Genomic DNA, 21186 nt, shown 5'->3' with positions numbered 1-21186 from the left:
ATGCTTTACTGCCCATTTTGACCTTCAGGATTTGTTTTGGTGATCAGAGCTAAGGCTGGCTGTTACAGTGCTGTGGGCTGCTCAGGCATGTGTGCTACCACTGGGGTCAGCCAGGGGCCCCTGGCTGGCTGTGCTTTGAGGGGAGGGTTTAGGCTCTCTAATAATGCCACTTCATGGCTTTAGATAAACAAGTCTCAATGAGTTGCAAAAGGCTGATCTTGATGTAGAAAGCGTACTCTGAATTATGAGGAAGAGCAAGTCTTGCTAAACATGACCGAAAGATGAGGTTCTAAAGGGTGAGAGCAGTACCTTAGAGCTTATGACTTTGGAAATATGTAAAAACACTGCAGCTGGATGCCTCATGTAGATCTCTAAAATATGGTGATGAAGTAGTGTCAAGTGGAGATTGACACTACAAAGATGATGGCAATTCTGCTTTGAAACACAGTCCTACTGACACATTTATTACGTTGTGCCAGTAAATTGATGCTGTTTGTTATAAAACTTGCCTGGATTCATTCCTTATGGTTTCATTTATTCTTCAACCTTGAGTAAATTTATGTTCTTGGTTCTTTTCCTTTGCATAAAACTCCTGCTTTCATAGGCTTGTTCTGCCTTTTGTTAGGTAAGTGTCACCACATGCACAGGCTGTGGCAGTAATTGGCTGTTTTAATGTCATTTTTGTTAGAGTACTTGCCCCATGGTCCATTTTACCCTAAATTTAATTTCTTCCTACTAATGCACAAAGGGAGCCATTGTGAAACTCCCAGGTTCTTGTAACTGTTGCAAGGTAATTTAATGCTGTTTTCATTTCTTTGTAAGACAAGCCAGAAAGGCTAAGGCTGATTTTTAGTTAGGTAAGGATCACTTTATTTAGTTTTCATGAGGTTACATGTTTTTAGGACTGACTGTAGAACACTGGGAGTTCTGAAGTGAATAATACTTGTAGCAATAGTATTTTAATTTTTTTTCTTCTCTTGGACTGTTTTATAAAAAAATACTATTCAAAGACAGTGGCTTCAACTCTAGCTGTGCATTCAAGGTAGTATCTATTTTAGAAATTAATTTCCTCTATCAAATGAAGCAGTGCTGCTGGAGTTCAAGCAAAAGATTACAAACTTGCTCTCAACAGCAAAGTTGCTTATCTACCTGGGAAATCTAGGGGAAGAATTGCCCTTAAAGAAACAAAAAATAATTTTCTTATGAGCTGACAGAAGCAAAAAATACTCCAGAAAATTAAGATATTCTGTTGTGAATTAGTTTCATTAGCCTGTTCAGATAATGGGAGCCACAAGTCCTGAAAAACAAGATTATCTCATTTCCACATATCAGATTGGAGATTCACAAACGACTTAATGTAATTTAAGGGATTGAGAAAGGAGGGCAAGAAACAAAGAATTTGGGGACATTAAATGAAATCTTTTCTGTTCATATCTTTAGCATCTGTTTTATTCAGATATAGTTAATATGGACTTCAATTCCCTGGTTTTATCTAAAGACTGTGGGATTTACTTTTTGAGATAGCAATGTTGCCCTAAGTAAGATGTTGCCTTTGTTTTGAAAAGAATTGTTTTTCTTTCTACATTTCAATTTCTTACTTTTTTTGCTTGCTTCACGGTTCTGTGGGTTTCTTTTTATTTGATCACCTTTGAGTAATAAAAACCCCACCCCACCTTGTATTTAAGCAAGAGGAACCTACCTTGATTCCTTTCCTAAATTAAGGACTTCTCCTTAATTTAAAACTGTTGTTAGTAAGTTAAATTATTTTGACAGGAAAAAAAAGCACATAGATTACTTCCAAACAGCATCCCCTTGATTATTCAGAAAACCCCAAACACCCTCCCTCAGCTTTGGATGGTGTTAAGTGGCTTCTGTATCAAGATCTGGAGCCCCCTTGCTGCTGCTCCTGAGGGCACAGGTGCTGTTTGGCTCAGAACTCGCTGCCTGAGGCTGCTGGAGTGTCTTGCACTGGTGTTCTGTCTCTGAGAACCCTCCTGCCTTAGATGCAGTACAACCCTTGGGGTACAGCTCTTCCTGCTGGGGAAGCTGCCAGAGTGGCTGGGCCTTGGAGCTGGACTGGGACAGGAGCTGTGGCTAAGAACAGGAGGCTCAGGGTGGTGAGAGGAGGGCAGGAGTAGGGCTGAAGGCTTAGTGAGTGAACAAAGGGATGGAAGGTTGGCAGGGTCTCCAGCTGGTCAGAGTAACCTGAGAAAAGTTGGAAAGTCTCTTTTTCCAGCCTGGCGCTTGAAGATGGAGTCAGAGCTCTTCATTTCTTGGTCTCAAGGTTGTTTATTGTTTCTTATCTATAAAATTCTTTCTCCTGCCCTGCTGAGGTCCACTCAGCGAGGCAGTCTGCCTGCCCCTGAGGTGCTGTTATCTTTTTATACTAAAAACTACATACACACTACTTACAATTACTTTCCAGTACCTGTCACCTATGTTAGACAGTGAGCTTCTACTCTAAACCAATCCAAAAGTGCCAACATCACAGCAGAAGATGGAGGCCAAGAAGAAGAAGGAGAAAGGCTGGACACACCCAGTTCCCTCCATCTTGCCTCCTGAACCCCCATACCAAAACCCCCAAAATCTACTTTTCCACCCTGTGATAACTTCACTATTATTCTACCCAAACTGTTGTGGCTTGCTGATCTTCATATAAGGTTGGTAGTTTGCTCCATGGGTCATAATGAAACCCACAGGTGTTTTGGGCTCTGTGCCAGGGTCTCTGAGCCCCCTGGCAGGGGTCCTGGACAGCCAGAGGGATGTTCTGGATTCCCACAGAAAGTCTCTTGTGATCTCACATTGTTTAGCACGGTGTCAGGAGCCTTACTGTAACTTACTGCCTTCTCTGTAAAAAGTATTGTTTGCTCCCACTTGGATGCAGGTGGAAGAAAATATTCTGGATACAACAGTGGAATAGATTTGTCATTAATGGGAGTTGACAATGAGCAGAGTTCTGAATGTCAAATCTTTTGTTATTACATCAGAGCAGTACAAATTGAAATTCTTACAGTTTGTGACTTACACTAAGGTCAGTTCAGAAAATAGTATCCTTGGATCTGGGGAATTGGAAAAAGGCCTTAATAGCTCCTTTGGTTGCTCCTCAAACAGAGATGCCATGTCCCTGAAGTAGCTACTGATTAAAAGGGACGTGGATAGCACAGTGAGTATGTGTTCAGGCCTACATTGTCATTCAAGACATAGAAAAATTAGAAGTTGTGCTCTTGACTGCAATACCCACTTGTTAGTGGCTCTCAGAAAGGAGAACCAAGCATGGGTGCTTTAACCTGTGTTCCAAGTTTTGAAATGCTTTAGAAATTATGGTGTCTGGACAGCTTGAAATGTCACATGTACTCCAAGTACTAATGCTTATAAGCTTCAACTGTAAGAGTATTTTTATGCTATAATAATAAAACTCAGAAATTAATGTCCCCCATTCCTGGGGAAGAATGTGGTGACTGCAATCTGGTGGCTGTATTGCCTTCAGAAATTCTAGGCAAGTTCCTGATTTGTATATGGCTTCCAAATAATTAGGTCAGCAACAAGGATGCTGTTAAATGTTAGGCCAGCTAACAAGTTTAATAATGGTGGGTTAGCCTATATGCATGAATATTCTGTGAAAGAGGAGGTTTCATTTCTGTACATGACTGATACCATGCTCTAAATCTTGCTGGGTGGTTAAAGATTTATTGCTTTTTCCAGAGCTGCTTGTGAATTTATGCAGAGAGGAAGCTTTGAATATACAAGAAAATGGCAGATAATTTCCATCCTTCCCTGGGAAGTGAATTGCACAACTTTTGTTTAACATGCTTAAAACAAACAGGCCACTGAAAGTCACCAGCTGGCTCCCACAGACCATTCCATTCTTTAGGTGCATCTTTCTGGCTTCCTCAGTCAGCTGTTGGGAATGTGCTTCATCCACTGCTGTATCTCCTTTTTGTTGGGTTTCTACTGCATACCCTGTCCTGTGTGCTGTCCTGGTCTGTCTGTACTGATGAGAACCTGGGAAACACAGTGCAGCACACTCACACTGTTGTGAAGGGTCTTAAAAACACGTTGGTGGTGTACTGGGTGTAAAATACAGTGAGTAATAAGCAAGCTGGAGTTGTTGTTGTAGAAGGTTTGAAGGTGAAATGGTTAAGTATCAGAAAAAAAATTAATAATGTGGAATTTTTTAATAGAAGTGAAAACATTTTTTCCTTGTAGCTCCTCAGAAGTGCATCTGCTACTGGAGGAAGGATGTGCCTCAGTGTCCTGCCCATTGCTTACACCTGCTGACAGTATTCAAATTAAAAGCAAAGAATGGTTTTGCTAAGTTTTCTATCTACACTTTTAGTGCATAATTAATTCCATCTAATATTTCTACAGGGATATATTCAGTGGAACTGGTAAATGACAGCTTGTATGAATGGCATGTTAAGCTTCTCAAGTAAGTTAATAAAGTTTTTACGTGTTCTGTACAATCTTGTTTTATTATAGAGAGATTCTTTTTGAAAAATGAGTATCTCTAGCCATAGTATATAAATCTCCATTACATTATGTGCCATAGTATATAATCACCATTACTGTAGTAGTACAGTAAGGATAATTGTAGCCACTAAATAGTGGCTGTAATTCTGATACATAGAAATGTGTAGAGATGGACCAGTAGTGATTGAGCTGGCAGAAAGACAGAGCTGCTTTTCCCTGCCAATGCTGTGTGTATTGCATTAAGTGTCATTACTGTTCAATTCTAAAACTGCTTCAAAAGTTACAGCCTTAAATGATGAAAAATCTTTTCAAGAATTTTTGCATTGATTTTACTTTTGTTTTGAATGACAGGAAAATCCAGCTTCTAGTTGCACTTAAGATGTAGGAAAGAACATTACTGAGTGTCATTAGTTGTTTATTTCTGCAGTTAGACACACAGGACTGAAACTTTTAGCTATCACAAAAAATGTGAATTATATAATTATATGTACCTTGCCTTCTGTCACTGCCTAGTATACCAAGTGAACAGCAGTACATAACTCACCTTCTTACATCCATAGTCCTGTAACTTAAATCCTAGAGGTGTTAGAGTGGAATTATTCCTGGTAACAGGATCCCTATACAGTACCCTAAAATAAAGGAGGAGCCTACCCACACTGTGCTGGGTGGTTGCAGCAGCTGGCAGTGGATGGAGGAGCTTCCATGGGTTCAGAGATGTCCTGGGGGCAAAGGACAGAGGCTGTTTCAGCACAGGAGTTAACCTGCAATTGTTGCCTTGTCCTAGGGGTGAGACTTGTGCAACCTGGGTCACCAACTGCTGAAATAGTTTTGTTTCCTTCTTAGTGTAATCATGGGCATGTGAAGGTTTTGAGGCTGAAAATGGCAGGAATGACACATCAGAGAAATCTGTGTCACGTTATTGGAGGCCTTTCCTATTGAGTGTGTCTGTAACCAAGTGCTCAAACCAAGTGCAGTGATTTGAAACCTCTGTTCAAGTGCTGTGAACAGGTCTCATTTTCTGCCTCAGAAAAGAGGAAATGGAGTGCAGGCAGCAAATGCCTTCTAGAATGTCTAAGAAAAGAAGTGTTGTGTTTGTTTATTGCAGCAAAAAGTGTCTGGAAACAAATGCACTATGTGCAGAGTAGCTGAGGGGTAGATGTTCAGAGGAAAGAGCCCATGTGAGGAAGGAACAGTATTGTTACTTGGAACAGGTCCCTTTGAACTGGCACAGCAAAAGCCATGCCTTGAAATGAGAGGTTCCTAAGCACTGGAAGATTTTTTTCTGAAATAACTTCACACTGGTAGGATGGGGACTACCTGCCCAAGAAGTTCTGAAATGAGATCTTCAACTTTGTAGTTTCAGCTGTAGTAGGGGATTAGGTTTAAGGGCCTTTCAGTCCCTTTAACATCTACTTTTGGCTTGCTGCAGGTGTTTTTGACTGGTCTCTTCTATTTAAAAGTGGATGAGGTGTCAGATTAACCCAGTGGGGTCTGCATTAATGGCCAGGCTGCTAACCACCAGCATTTTGAAACAAACAGTTGTTGAAATTCTGCTGAGCAGAAGCTGCTGGCTTTAGTACTTCTGCTGATGCAGATTACTTTTAACAGCTGATGCAGAAGTACAATTACATATTCCATAAAGGATTCACTAACTATGTGCTGAAAACAAGATTACTACAGTCTTCCTGTTTTTCTCCCCTCTTATCTGAACACAATTGAAGAGAATTAAAATTGCTCTTTTCAAATAAAGAGCTTATTTTGTGCTATGTTTAAGCAACACTTGATAGCATTGGGAATGTTTTATGTTGCAGCAAGCTTTTATGCTGATCTTGTGGCAAAGTTTTTACTTGGTAAAACGAGCAGTAATTTCCAACATTTCACCTTAAACTGCAATTTGTAAACTACAATTACAGAAAGGAAGTATTTAAGAGGAATTACTGTTTACAGGTATTGAAATCTGTAACTTGATCCATGGTCTCCCCCCTGCTGCTTTTACAGGGTTGATCCTGATAGCCCACTGCATAGTGATCTTCAGGTCTTAAAAGAAAAAGAAGGTGTAGAATACATTTTACTCAACTTCTCTTTTAAGGTAAGTGTCTGTAGGACAAAAAGCTGCAGTTAAATTTGAGGCTTACTTTAGAAAATTACTGAAATGACCCTCAGCTGTTACTTGGGTAATAATGGATTGGTGGTCTTAAAAAAAAGGGTGGGAAAAAAACCCCTAACTTTTAAGTTAATATCTGAAGCTTCCCCAAAAAAAAGCTTTTTAGCCAATACTATGGAAAGTGAATGTTTACATAACTGAAAAATTGTAGTACTTCAAATCTGATTTGACAAATAAGGCCATTGAAATACTTTCTGTTTGGGAAGCAATGTCAGAGTATTTTCCTTAACCTGTTTTTTTATTCTTCTCAGGATAACTTCCCTTTTGATCCTCCCTTTGTGCGAGTGGTGTCTCCTGTGCTCACGGGAGGGTAGGTTTCAGCTGCCCTGCAGAAATTGTGCTTTGTGGTAAAAATGTTAACCTTGAAAAACTCCGTGCCTGCCATATGTGTAAGAACTGACCTCTGTGAGGAGTTACCATTGCTCTTCCTTCTCCTCTTTTAGGGTGCTTTGGATGGGTCTTGATCCCTGTGTTGCTTTAAGTTTGCTGTAAAGTCTTACCTGTCTCTCTCTTGCTGGTAGCACTGCCATGAAGTTTTTGTTTAAAAACCCTCGAATGCTAATCCAAAACCACAAAATTTCATTGAAAACACACTCCAAATGTCATCTAAAGCATGTTTGAAGTGCTGTCTGTGGAACTTGTATATACCCATGGAGAGACAATTTCACCTTCCAAGGCTTTTAGGCATCTCCTGGTGACAGGAAATGATTTTGAAAATGCAGTCTGTGATAGCTGGTGCTGATTCTTATGTGATTTGAATTGTCATGTATTCTTCTTTAATTCATTAAATGGTTAGTGCAGTTAAATAGTGTTCCTGAGGGGTGCTGCTATCTCAAAATTAATCCAGCAGACCCAAACACCAGAAAATTCATTGGATTCTAATTTGATTCTACTCAGACTTCTTTCTAGAATGAAAAAAGGATGGCTTTTCAGTGGTCATTTCCCTCTGAATGTCATATGGATCTATGAGATAGATACAAATGTCTTGATCACAGAGGAGAATACATTTTGGCGGTGGTAAATTCTCTTCCTTCAGTCGAGGTTTTCTCATGCTCAGATGTTCTGCTGAGTCCCAGTAAGCACAATAGATAAAGTATTTTTGAAATTAAAAAAAGATATTTACATAAAAAGAGCAAGAAAAGATCTGGTAATCTCATGTTATTTATAAGTGCACCTGCATTGTTTGAAATGGGGTTAAACTTCTTTACACAATTGAATGTTGTTGGTTTCCTTTAGCTACACATCTGTACCATGTATATGTAGAGTAGCCATAAAAAGTAACTTCCCATTTTCCATGGTCTCTGCAGTTGTGCAGAATAGCTCAGTCAGTGGTTTAGTTAGCAAACAGCTTTTTTTGTCTCACTATGCTAATATTCTTTGCCCAAGTATGACATGGCTAACTAGTTACAATATATTACTGGTTAAAGGGCATTTCAGCTTTGTGAACAAAGAGTTGAACAAACAAGCTGGCAAGAGCTTAAAGTGCTGTGAGCACTTGTGCCTTTCTACTAACTGCTGATGTCAAGTATATTTTCTTTCACATTTGTTCCTAGGTATGTCCTAGGTGGAGGTGCATTATGCATGGAACTTCTTACTAAACAGGTAAATATGAGCTCTGTTATCTGGATAATAAAACGTGCCTGAAAATAATGAAAATAGGTGCTTCTCTTGAGTTGAAGAATCCTTGTGTGGAATAAACTACACATTCCAAAGGAAACATTAAACCTCAGTCCCAGAAGATTTGCCTTGCTGATCTTGTTTGAGATCTTCTTTTCTGCCTTGGGTGGCTTACAGGAGATGTGAGGAAGAGGCAGGCATTGTGAGCAGGTCAGCTTGGAGCTCTCAGAATCCCTGTGAGGAAGGCAGTGTGGGGAGCAAGACAAGTTGTTTTCTTTTCTAGAAGCCTCTTCACCCACTAAAGTCAGCTCTGGAGAAGTGAGGAGTACAGATGATTATAGTCATAGATGATTTGTGCAGACAGAGTGATTTTCTCTTTAAAATCAGTAAATTAATGAAGTAACTTACTTGCAGGCTCTGGCAGAAACTCTTGTGAGCTCTAGAAGGTAAAACAATGCCAGAGATGAGCAGAATTCTTACAGCTTACTGACTTCATTAGAGATCAGTCTTTTCTACTTCTTGGAAAAAGGAGTTGTAATTTCTGTTGTGACATTGCTGAAAATGTGTCAATGGTGTAAGGATGGAGCTTTTTTTGTTCCTGTCTTGCTGTATTTTGGAAATGTAATTCAGTCTTTGAATTCTTATGAATTCTTAGTACTAGGACTGTATATAATTCTACAGATTTTCTGTGAAAATTAATAATTGAAACTGGAATGCAGGAGAAAAAACTCCCAAAGCATGTGTTCCAAAACAGATTTGCAAGGTGAGCACAAGAAGTGAGTACATGTTGTATGTTAGCATTCCTTTCCTCCTCCAGGGCTGGAGCAGTGCCTACTCAATAGAATCAGTCATCATGCAGATCAATGCCACTTTAGTCAAAGGAAAAGCCAGAGTACAGTTTGGAGCCAATAAGGTAAATGTGCTGTGTTTCTCAACTACACAAATCACCCTTGGGTTTCCATTTTCTTTGCTGATTTGCATAGAAGATGCTTAATGCCAGAATTGCTATTGCAAATATATAGATGCATTTCAAATTGTCTGGTGCCTGTATGAGTACTTTATTGGCAATTAAATATTTTTTATGTAATTACAAGTGTATGAGAGGGATAAAGCCTTGGGATGGGCAGGGTAGGCTTTTGCTATCCTTGTATTGGCAAGGGAGGGGTGGGAAGGACAGTTAGAGTTGGGAGGACTTGGAATTTCTGGCTCTAAGAAGGGAATCTTAAAAGCCAGGAATGTTCTAACATTGTGCATGGCCTTTATTTTTAAGCCCACTGTAGAATTTCCTTGTTAGAACTGGTTTTGAGTCTTGCATGTCTAGATGCAGGTTTTTTTATATTATTTTTTTTTCCTTTCAGAATCAATATAATCTAGCAAGAGCACAGCAGTCCTATAAGTCACTAGTACAAATACATGAGAAAAATGGTATGTATGATCTTGCCTCTTTGTTCTTGTCTGCACAGCACCCTGGGAATTGGTGTTTGCCACAGAGAAACCTGAAGTGACAAAGTGTCTTATTTTGGCTTGGGAAGACCACAAATGTTTCTTCCTTCTTTTTTTCTTGCACTAGAAAAACAGTAGTGCTTAAATAATTTGACTGTGATCATTGCAACTTTTCCAGTTTACTTGAATGCTGTGTGTGTTCCTGCTGCTTTTGAGAGGCAGCTGCATTTCATGTTCAGCCAGTTCATCTAGGAACCTCACTGTAGCTTTAGGGACTCTTAATATTGGCAGTGTATCTGCTGGGAGTTTATCCCTTCCTCTGAAAGATTTTGTTTCAATGTGCCAAGAATCTAGTGGAAATAATCATTAATGAAGAGAGAAAGTGGGGAAAAAGACCTGAGACTAAAATATACAGTAAGTCCAAGTGAGGTTTACTGCCTGGGAAAGTGTACAACAGAATAGGGAAACACCTGTTTCAGTGTAGGCTTTTTTACTCTATTTAAAGTCTCTTTGCTGCATAAAACAAGTGTACAAGTGCTTCAGGTGTAATTGAATTTACTGTGAGGCTTTAGAAGGTTTAAGTAGCTTACATGTTACATAAAGGAAGTCAGCAGAATTGGTTCTCTGGTCTTGTGATGAGGGAGTCGGTGCAGTTACACTTCTGGGATGTTCAGGGCTCTGGGTTGGACACAGTGTCCTCCAGGAACTGAGGTTATTGTGAAAGTGTTTGTGTGACTGCAGTGAGCACCTCAGTTTCCCTGCTGCTAACACAGAACAGAACACCTGTACTCTTGGGAGGGAGATCAAAGATACTGACTTCAACATCATCTCCAGTTTTACAGTATTTTGATCTTGCTGTTCACTAAGCCTTTTGCTCTTTTTGTTTGCTACAAAAGCCAGCATGGCTGCTTACTTGTAGTGCTGCAAGTGATCAGTGCTGCCTCAGGAGCTGAGCACAAAGCATTCACAGTACTCAGTGCTGCTGTGAAGGGTGGCTTAAGCTTTGAGCTGCTACATGCTCTCTGGGACAGCACGAATAGGCCTTGTAGTCACTGTGCACACATTTAAAGGAAATCTTACAAGAGGGGCTGGGAGAATTAAGATTGGAGCTCTGGAGGTCTCTAGAAAAAGCAGTGCACACCTGATCAGGTATGATTCAGCTGTTAAACGTGCCAAATTATGCCAGGAGACCAGTTATTCCAGTGACATTTCTTATTCCTATGGTAAGATTTGCAGAAGTAGGATAAAATGTTTGGTTGCTTGTGCATGCCTAACTCTACACAAGATGGAATTTATACAAGTGTCCCACTGCAGTCATGTTTGTATGTCTATGTTTTAAACAGCTTGAAGACTTGGGGGTTTTACCTCTCTTCTGTTAAGTTTGGTTTAGAGCAATGTTCCTCCTTCAGCAGCTTCCCCTTGTTGGTGTTCAGCTTGTCCAGCTCAGGGTAGCTGCTGCCACAGAAATCTGTATGTGCACACCCAAATACCAGGGCAGATCCTGCAATGTGCCCCATGGTTTGTCTCCCACTGCTGACTTACTTGCATTTAGGGCAGTGAGTAAGTGTGCTCAGCTCGTGCTGAGCTGGCCTGCCTTAAGAGGGAAGGACTGAGGCAGGTTAGGCTCCATCTCCCAGGTGAAGAGTGGGGTGCTCTGGACACAGCAGCGTTGGTACCTAACGTGTCTCTGTTCTCCACAGGCTGGTACACTCCTCCAAAAGAAGATGGCTAACGCTGAGGACTGTTGTATACCTGGACCAATGTCAACAAAACAAGCTCTTTTTTATGTTTTCCAACACACAGACTCAAGCTATGAGTGCCCCTATAACAGCTGTACTGAGGACTTTAGCTATTAGATAAGTTAGTGGATAATCTGTCAACTGACACGTACAGTATAAGTTACAGCCTTACCATTCCGCTCTTCTTAGGCATCTGGACTGAGCAGTTTGGGCCTTTACCATATTTGTTCTTATGGATTAAGCAGATTTGGGCCACGCCCTCCCTTCTCCCTTTTTTTATTTGAAAGCATAAACTCTCCCTGCAGCAGGCTATCAACTTACTAAAGATCATACAATAGGAGTGAGTTGTTCACACACTTCTGTGTATTTCTTACTTTTTGCAAAATGCAGACTGCAGAGACTTGCATTGTATTGTTTCATTTAAAGCCAAGAAGTTTAATACATTGTTTAATACTGTTTTAGGAAATGTCAGGTCTTGCAAATCACAGTAGTTTTTCTGGTCTAAAATGACAGCGTTTGTAGTATTTTCCAAATTAATGATATAGGAAAAACACATGTATGTTAAGTCATTAAACATTTTTCATGGCTGTATGAGAATATGAACTGTTTATTGGAAAAGATGCTCTTTGTTTAGATTATTTTAATTTTTTTTGTTTGTTTTTTTTTCTTTTTTATTTTGTTCTGGTTTTTTGTTTTTATGCAGAGCAAGGCTGTGCCAATAAAACCTTGTAACTAGTCACTTCCACTGGGGCGTCAGAACTTGCTGGGCTGTTCCTGCTACTTGTTGGCTCAACCTCCTTAACAAGAAGAGCCACAGTATGAAGCTTGAAGTTATTTAAAATACTAAAAACCGTTTTAGGTGTTCCATTTTATTAACGGGTTGTTGCAATCATTTCTAAACTAATGAACTTATAAAGTGATTGGCACAAATTGAGATGAAAAGTCCATGAATGAAAAATTTTTATATAAAAACTACAATAAAGTACAAAAATATGTCATCCAATTCCGAGGCATAAGAAATGCTGCCATAGTCATGACGGTGGTTTTGTTATTGAAAGACTAATGGGAACTGTTCTTTCTTTATTAGGAGATGAGTCTGGGTTTGTGTACTTACACAATTTCATTGCCTTACCGGAATCGACTCTTATTTTGGTTGTAGTGCTAGTCCTGTGCACTCCTCGGGGCCGAGCGAAGGATGTGTTCCGTGGATTAAGCACTTTCAGAAGTGCAGAAGCATGTTTTTATGTTTTTTTTTTTTTAGTTGACTATCGAACTTGTGCTCTTTTCTCTATCAGGCGCCCGCGGGTCCTTGTGCATTTGCTTGTAGATCCAGTTTTTAGCTCGAAAGAAGCGACCTGGGCGAGCTTTGGCGGCGCTCCCGGTGCGCGCTGTTGCCGGGGCTGTGCCGCTGGCCGGGCACGGCGGGGCTGCGGCGGCCCCGGCCTCCGCCCTGCGGCGCACGCTTCGGTTTGGGTTCCATTTCTTCTGGCAGAGTTCCTTGGCAATGTACAGTAATTTGTAAACTTGCATCAAGTTTATGAATAAAAAGCATTTTACGAAGCGCTGTGTCCGTGCTGGGGCCCGGGGCGCGAGGGAAGGGGGGGAGGTGAGAGCCGGGCGGGTCCTCCCCGCCGCCAGGCGGCGCCACTGTCGGGGCTCGTGCCCGCTCGCGCTGACCGGAAGCTGCCTCAGGTGCGGAGGCGCGCGGGTGACGCAGGGCAACGGGGCCGGGGAGGCGGCGGGGCCATGGAATCCGCGGCGAAGGGCAGCTACGTGCTCGCCAACCTCGCCGAGGTGGTGGAGCGTGTCCTCGGCTTCCTGCCCACCAAGGCGCTGCTGCGCGCCGCCTGGTAAGGGCCGGGGCCGTGGGGTGGGCGGCGGCCGGCTCCGGTTGGCGGGGGCGGTGCGGCCGACGCGGTGTGTCCGTGTTGTGTTGCAGCGTGTGCCGGCTATGGAGGGAGTGTGCCCGGCGGACGCTGCGGACGCGGCAGCGAATCGCGTGGGTGTCGGCGCTGGAGCCGGGCCCCGCCGAGAACCACGCGCTGGTGCGCGCGCTGGCCCGCGAGCTCGAGGTGAGGGGCGCGAGGGGCGGCTCGGGGCGCGAGCTCAGGCTGAGGGGGCGCCTGAGGGGCGGGAACTCGGCGCCTTCGTTTAAACGCTGAAGGCGCTTCTTCCAATTGCTCGGCAAAAGGGACGTGCTCGGAGGCGTAGGCGATTATGACAGTTCAAATGTTGCGTGTTAATACACCGATCAAAACGCCGCGGATTTGCAGTTCAGGGCACATCTGTTCATCGCTGCAATCTTGTTAAGAGGTTAACCCTCTTAGGGTTGGAGACACTGAGTAAACACTGCAGGACTTCTCTGCCTGGCAGGATTTCTTTCCAGTATTAACCTGGTGCTGGGCCTTCACTACACAAAGATTCATGTCAGGGTCTTTCTCAGTAGACAGGCCTCAGCAGATCAGTGTTAAACCAAGTGGGACAAGAAGTGCTTCTATACTGTTTCCCAGCATCAGCACTGGTGAACAGTAGATGCCAACAGCCATGAATGCAAGGAGTTTAGATAAAAGAAGGAGTAGAGTCATGGACCAGTCTGCTGAGCTGTTCTTGCTTCTGTGAGGTTTGGGTCAGCTTCCTGCCTGTGGGCAGAAGTTCGTCTGGGCACTTCTGAGGCTAATGAGAGGTTATCTGCTGGCTGAGGGGAGCCTGGTGAGGGGGGAGGGCACCGACGTGGGCTGGCAGGGGAGCAGGAGCAGTTTCTCCTCGGTTTCTGCCCCCACTTTCCCTCCACTCTGTCCTGTCCTATGCACTCCTCCGCCCGTGTCTTTGCAGAAGGTGCATGTGCTGCCCCAGACCGTGCTCTACATCGCTGATGCAGAGACCTTCAGCGGGCACGAGGAGTGTCACGAGCAAAAGAAAGGTAAAGGCTGGACCTAACTCACTTCCATTTAAAGACAGGCTGGGCTGTAAGCAGAGCACAGTCAGCTGAGGGGGAATTCTCTGTGGTTTGATTTCAGTGGACAGGAAATGTTTTGCAAAAGCCATGACTGCGTGGTATTGCATTTGTGGTAGGGAGCAGCTCACAGAATCTTGTTAATGTGCACGGATGGGTTCCTTTCCCTTCTGAGGAGGACGCTGAGTGTGTTTGCCTGCCGGCAGCCCTGTGCTCGCAGGGAGCAGCACAGAGCAGCGTGCTGTTACCAGGGCGGCCACTGATGGGCAGCATTGGTTAAACAGGACGGGGTTGGCTGTGGGATTTGCTCAGAACACACTTTTACTGCTCTCTGATGTTTTTTTGGTTTCTTCTTATTTTAACAGCCAGAAAAAGAAACAGCAAAGAAACAGCTCTCGCCCTTGAAAAGTTGTTGCCAAAGCGATGTCAGGTTCTTGGACTGGTCACCCCAGGGATTGTAGGTAGGAACAAAATGTGTGAGTTTTGAGAGGTCAGCTTGAAGGTGTCATCTCCATTGTTCAGCTCTGGCTTCAATTTTAAGGAGTTCAGTGTTGCTGCTAAGGGTTGTGGAGCTTACTTCATGTATTGCAGTTATAATTAAAAGGGTTGATTTAATTGGGCAGGCAGCTTTCCCTGGCACCTTAATGCACTTATTGAATGTTGCTTGGATTTATGGATACATTTCAGTCATATTGTGACTAACTGTAGAGGACATCCTGGTATATACCTTTGTGTAATGGTCTGGCAGGAGGCATATGCAGTAACTGGAAAATTCACAGCCTCCTGTAGCAGGCTTTTTCTCATGCTTCACTTTTATCATTAGAAACTTGTTTTTTTATTGTTTCTCACCTTAAATTCACTTTCCACATTATAAGTAAGGTATTTGATTGTTGTCATTACCATATTTTAATAGTACACTCCCAGTTTTTGTGCCAGTTTTGCTTTATACTGTCATCACATGCTTATAGGACACCTTAAAAACTTGAGTATGTCTGTGTGTCTGCAGAAGTTGGCAGGAAGGCTTGTATTGCACTGGTCTTGTTTTCTTAATGTTTTATATTTGATGTGCCTGGGGAGATATGTGTAAATATATCCATGTCAAAACTGACTTCAGTGGGATCGATAGCCAGCAGGACTTAGACATTTCATCTTTCCAAAACATTAACAAAAAAAATCACAGTTTTTTTTTAGCTAAGTTGTTACAGAAATAGATTGTCATGCTTAATATCACCTGAGCTGTTCAGCCTCTTTCTGCCTGTGTCATGTAAATGAATGTATTAGAGTCTCTGAACACAAGATGCTTGCTTTTGTCTCTGTAGTTACCCCAATGGGTTCAAGCAGCAATCAGCCTCAAGAAATTGAAGAGGGCGAAGCTGGGTTTGCTCTGTTGTTTCCCAAAATTGATGGGGTGAAAATTCACACCTTCCATTTTTCTAAAGATGTGAAGAACAGGGTCTTTGATGAAAGCAAGTTTGCTGAAGCAGGTATGTTGTTTTTCTCTCCTTTATGTGGGCTTCTGTGAGATGCTGCTCTCTGAGGTGCCAGTGGAGTTCTGAGTAGAACCAGCAGCTTCTGCACTGGCTCCAAGAGCCTCTGTGGGGCTGCAGCTGGTGACTGCATTTCTGCTCCTCCCAGTCCCTGGAGCAGTAAGGAAAAGTTATCCAAGTATCAGTTTCCAGTTCCTTCAGTTACATTTGAAGTGGAGCTGTTCAGAGGGAGGTGTGATGTAATATTTGAGGAGAAACTAGGATGGTTAAACTTCAGAGTTCAGGATTTAAAAATAAGGGGATCAGTGTTGGCTTTTGTTTGTAGGTCTGAAGAATAACCCAGATCTCCGTGTTGTTCTTCTGTTTGGCTACAACTCCTGGAAGACTGGAGCTACTCGATTTCTTCATCAAATAGTCAATCCATTGAATGAGAAAAGCATCATCCTGGCTGGAGGACAAGTGGAGAGCTTTACATCACTGACCTCTGAGAAGTAGGTATTTTTTCCAAGGTAAATGATGAAAAAGATTTAACGTGAGAGAAACATTTCAGATCCACAGCCTTCTAGTTCTATTGAAAATCCCCTTTACCAGTAGTAAAATTACAATTTCTTAAAGGAAAAATGCCACAACTGCTACACTGTGATGTAGCCAGAAAAGCTGGAAGCTTGGTATGGCTGTGTTACAGTTTGGATTCTGGAAACCCAGCTAGGAGAAACCCAATGAAAAGGCAATTTCTAGCTTCAGATACCTTTGTGTGTTTATTGCAGTCAGCATTTCATCTCTGGAGTTCAGGTAAATGAGTTCCTGTTGTGGCAGAGCCCAGGATGTGAATGTGTGTGTGTGTATGTGCCTCAGTTTGGCTCACAGCACGGAGCAGGAGCTGCACACACAGCAAGGCTGTGCCCCAGGAGCTCACCTGAGCTGCCCTGGCTGCTGAAGGACACGGCATTCCGTCCTGTGGAGCACGGTGCAGCCATGCCCATGGCTCCTCTCATCCCACTGTGGGTCTGGAGTCCATACTAATATCAATGTTCTCCTTGCCTCTGATGTGCCAGCTGCACCATTGCCCCAGATAAGAGAGCTGACCTTAAGTAAAGTCACAGCAGATAAAGGTTAAGTATGTAACTACTTGACCCCGTGTGTCCTGGCCAACCCATTTAAAGCAACATGAATCCAAAACCTTTACTGACTGCTGCCCTGCCTTACTGTATAAATCCTCAGTGCCTTTGCTTGTCCTAAGTTTAACTGATGTTTTAGTTGAATTGCAGAGCTGTGACACACACAAACTGCTGAGTGAATGAGTGAAACAAGTTTATGGTTAATACCTAGAAATGGATATGGAAGTTTTTCTTTGTGAAAGGTTGCTACACAAAAACATGGCTGAAATATGAAGTCTTTGGTTTGTTTTTTAACTCTGGTTGGTATCAGAATCACTGCAATGTCAGCTGCTTTGAAGCTAGGTCAGCTGCAGCAGCAGTTCAGTGTGGTGAGGAGCGATCCCCCAGAATGCTCTAACTCGGTGCCGTTGCCTTGCAGTGCCCACGCCCAGCCCGGGGACGCCTGCGGGGTGGTTGGGTTGGCTTTCAGCGGCCCCCAGATCCAGAGTGCCACTGTCCTGCTGGACCAGGACGTGGCTGATGAGAGGACGGCAGAGGCGGCCATGCAGCGTCTCAAAGCAGCCAACATCCCCGAGCACAACACCATTGGCTTCATGTTTGCCTGCGTTGGCAGAGGATACCGGCATTACAAAACCAAAAGGAATATGGAAGCAGATGCATTCAGGAAGTTTTTTCCAAATGTGCCCCTCTTTGGCTTTTTCGGACATGGGGAAATAGGATGTGATCGAATAGTCACTGGGAATTTCGTGTTAAGAGAATGTAATGACATAAAGGATGACCTGCTTCATGGTTATACTACTGTAATGACTCTAATTCACCTTGGTTCAACTAAAGCAAACCAAGCATAAGTGAGGTGTAATGCTTCAGTGAGCTGTTTGTTTCATTTCAGAGAGCTGAGAAGTCTGGAAGAGTGGACATCTTGCAGTCAAAGCCCCTTCCAAAACATAAACATCATTTTGGTAATGTTACTGAGTCTTGTAGTTGCAATAGAGTTTACTGTAATATCTGTGAGAAAACCTTGCATTTTTTGTAATCCCCTGTACACATCAGAATTGCAAGAAATTATATTTGATGGAATTCTGCATTTGAAGAAAGCCTCTTTCTTCCAAAATGAAAATGGTTTCTACACATTGTAGAATACACTGAATTGGAAGGGACCCATCAGGATCGTTGAGTCCAACTCTTGGCCCTGAACAGAACACCCCAAGAATCCCACCCAGTGCCTGAGATTGTTGTCCAAACTCTTGTTGAGCTCAGGCAGAGCTTGGTGCTCTGACTGCTTTCCTGGGGAGCCTGTTCCAGTGTCCAGCCACTCTGGGTGAAAAACTTTTCCTGATATCCAACCTAAACCTCTCTGACTCAGCTTCATGCCACTTGCTCGAGTTCTGGCACTGGTCATGAGAGTGAGGAGATATTGATGACCACAACAGGGACTCCCCTCAGTCTCCTCCAGGCTGAGCAAACCAAGTGTTGTCAGCCACTCCTCATAAGGCTTCCCCTCCAGATCCTTCACTTCCTCATGGCATTCCTCTGGACCCCCTCTAAACTTGATGTGTTTTTTATACAGAGGTGCCCCCACCTGCCCCCAGCACTGGAGACTGCCCCAGAGCAGGACAGTCCCTCCCTGGCCTGGCTGGCAGTGCTGGGCCTGATGCCCCAGGACATGATTGGTCCTCCTGGGTGCCAGGGCACGGCTGGCTCAGAGCCAGCTTGGCACTGACCCCAGCTCCCTTCCCAGAGCTGCCCTCCACCCTCCTGCTCCCCAGTCCCTACACACAACCAGGGCTGCCCTGTCCCAGGTGCAGAATCCAGCACTTGCCACTGTTACATTTCATATGGTTGGTGATTGCCCTTTGTCAATGTCTCTGCAGGGCCTCTGTCCTTGAGAGAGTTGACAGCTCCTCCCAATTTAGTGTCAGTGGCAAACCCAAACCCAAATGTAGAAAGAAACTACTTTGATGTGCTCTATTTATGCATATAAAGCACTCTAGAAAAACTACTGATGCATTAAATCTACCATTTCCTGGATTTTATTTCTAGAGAGATGCAGACCTTTCCCAGAGTCCTATTTACAAAACTGAAGTTTTACTAGATAAAATCAATGAAAATCTTTAGAGGAAAGTAACAAAGTACTTGTTAAATAAACACAGAAGTATGTCAAAGTACCTTGCCTTCTATTCTTAGAGAAAAATCTCTTATTTAAAGATGTCCAGCTAAAATTTCAGCTGGGCTCACCACCTTGAACTGAATTTCAGTTGCTCAACTGTGTGACTCAAAATATAGTGGTTGCCTCTTCTCCTGTAGTGTGATTGCAGTCTTTTAAATCCAGAGTGCTTAGAAATGTCTATCTATCTTTCAGTTTCTATAGGAAGTTTTTGCACTTAATTTTGGAATTGTGGGACACACAAGATCTGGCTATGTTATATTTATATAGAGACTTTAAGTAAGACTTGTGCTTCTGCATGTTTTTCCCATGCTTTTACATCAGTCACCTGTTTTGATTGCTGCAGCTGGCATGCAGTACCAAGTAAGTAAATTCATCATAGTCTCAGTATAGCTAATAATATATTTGCTGCTTTTTAAATTCTTTCCTCCCCTTTATTTTCACGTAGTAATAGAATGACAAGAAAATAAGTTTGATTTTGCACTATATCACCAGATTTCTAAATGCTAAATCAAGCAGCTGGCCCATTTTCAGTGTAGTAAAAAGAAAATACCTGTATGTTGTACAACAAAGTAACAAGTTTTGCTTTAAATGTACCAAAGAAGATTTCAGTTACCAACTTTATTCCCATGTCTAGTTACAACTTTTCCTGAACTTGGCCTAGCAAGCTTTAGTAGGGGTGTATCTGTCCTGTGCATTAACTTTGGAGTCAGTTGAGCACAGACAGCACTTCCCCATGGCTCTACTGATGATGGGGTTTTTAATTAGAAGATACTGTGAGCTGTGAACTCCCAGTGGCCATCTGTGGATGGAAGATTAGTAAGTGTGGGTGTGACTTGGACAACATTTAGTTATTTCATTTAGAGGGAAACATATCTGGAAGTAGAGTATGGTTCAATTTGCAGAGAAGCCCCTTGCTGGGAGGTGACTGTGTTATTTTAGCATAACCAGAATGTCACATTTGGCCCTTTGTGTGTGCATAACCTTCATGTTTAACAGGACAGAAAGGAAATGTTTCATTTCTGTAATGCAGAAAGGATTCCTGGTGCTGCCAGCCATGCTGAGCAGCCTGGGAGGGTTAACTGGTTGCTGTGTTAGAGCAGTGGCAGGGTGATCAGCCACGTGTCCTCAACAGAGACTCTGCCAGAAGGGCAGAGAATGATGCTGAGCTCAGACTGGCACAGCTAAACCAGAAGCACCAGAGTGCTCTGCAGGGGAACATAGTGCAGAAAAGGGGGTGGAAGGTGAGGGGGTCTGCATCAGAATCCAGGAATCCTCTCCAGCATCAAGAAGTGTGAGGTGAATACCCTGGAGCCATGCTTATAGCTGGAACCACTGGAATGTCTGTCCCAGGCCACACCATGCCTTCCATGTGACAGGGAAATGGTCTAAGTGATAAAATTGCAACATCTGTGATTAAAGTGTTTTGCTATCCAGATTCATTTTGCCTCCATGCTGTTATTTGTTCTTCAACCACAGCAACTCCTGAGAGAACCCCGAATATATTTACTTACAAGATGCATGTACCAAAAGGTAGAGATAATTGATAGAAAGTTTTGCAGTGCCAAAATTTATACTTCTGTCTCAAAAGAAGCAAGCATGAGGTTTTAAAGTGGGTAAAGTTACTTAAATGAGTATTCAGCTGTTGAGGCAAATGTAAATAGCAGGACTACTCAAAAGATTTTCTCTACACCTGTGTTTTTATACATCTTCAGATTGTTTCTTTCGGAAATAAGAAATCTCTGTTCTGAATTTCCTCTCCTTTCAATTAATGAATTTTCTCAGCTAATCTTCCCTTCAATACAACCTTATAAATCCCATATAATGTCCTGCTAGGTAATGTGCCATTATGGGAACATATCTGATTTTTTGCTGGTTTCTGCCTCCAGTGCTAGAAATAAGTTAAAAAAAAAACCTGTTCAGTTCACATTTTCTATGCCTCTGACTAACCAGACATTCTCTTTGTCTTTTGAAGGCAAAAAAAAAAAAGACATGGACCATGGCAGATGGCCTCTTTTTGTCTGAGTAAGA

General features: G+C 42.7%; 2 protein-coding genes across 2 annotated transcripts in view; both read left to right on the top strand.

Annotated features, from left to right (window-relative positions):
- UBE2Q2 (ubiquitin conjugating enzyme E2 Q2) overlaps window positions 1-12172 on the top strand; it is a 46416-nt gene extending 34244 nt beyond the window's left edge. The window contains exons 7-13 of the mRNA XM_058033485.1: window positions 4369-4429; window positions 6469-6559; window positions 6886-6944; window positions 8188-8236; window positions 9069-9164; window positions 9610-9676; window positions 11395-12172. Coding sequence (XP_057889468.1) covers window positions 4369-4429; window positions 6469-6559; window positions 6886-6944; window positions 8188-8236; window positions 9069-9164; window positions 9610-9676; window positions 11395-11426 — 455 coding nt within the window. The 3' untranslated portion in view covers window positions 11427-12172. The remainder of the gene's footprint in view (window positions 1-4368; window positions 4430-6468; window positions 6560-6885; window positions 6945-8187; window positions 8237-9068; window positions 9165-9609; window positions 9677-11394) is intronic.
- A 968-nt stretch (window positions 12173-13140) lies between these two features.
- FBXO22 (F-box protein 22) lies at window positions 13141-20597 on the top strand. The gene is made up of 7 exons (XM_058033685.1): window positions 13141-13283; window positions 13373-13505; window positions 14266-14353; window positions 14752-14847; window positions 15706-15870; window positions 16199-16364; window positions 17410-20597. Exons 1-7 carry the CDS (start codon window positions 13180-13182, stop codon window positions 17837-17839), a joined length of 1182 nt encoding a protein of 393 aa, XP_057889668.1. The 5' UTR covers window positions 13141-13179; the 3' UTR covers window positions 17840-20597.
- Window positions 20598-21186: the final 589 nt, after the last annotated feature.

Source organism: Melospiza georgiana, chromosome 13 (assembly GCF_028018845.1).
Source record: "Melospiza georgiana isolate bMelGeo1 chromosome 13, bMelGeo1.pri, whole genome shotgun sequence".
NCBI lineage: Eukaryota > Metazoa > Chordata > Aves > Passeriformes > Passerellidae > Melospiza > Melospiza georgiana.
The sequence above is the reverse complement of the archived record's forward strand: the minus strand, read 5'-3'. Positions and strand labels throughout refer to the sequence as shown.

Excerpts from the sequence above, each read along its gene's own strand:
- FBXO22 (XM_058033685.1), top strand. The coding sequence starts at position 13,180 with ATGGAATCCGCGGCGAAGGGCAGCTACGTGCTCGCCAACCTCGCCGAG. Across the intron at positions 14,354-14,751 it reads GTGTCACGAGCAAAAGAAAG|CCAGAAAAAGAAACAGCAAA; the intron begins GTAAAGGCTGGA and ends TTATTTTAACAG. Across the intron at positions 14,848-15,705 it reads GGTCACCCCAGGGATTGTAG|TTACCCCAATGGGTTCAAGC; the intron begins GTAGGAACAAAA and ends TTGTCTCTGTAG.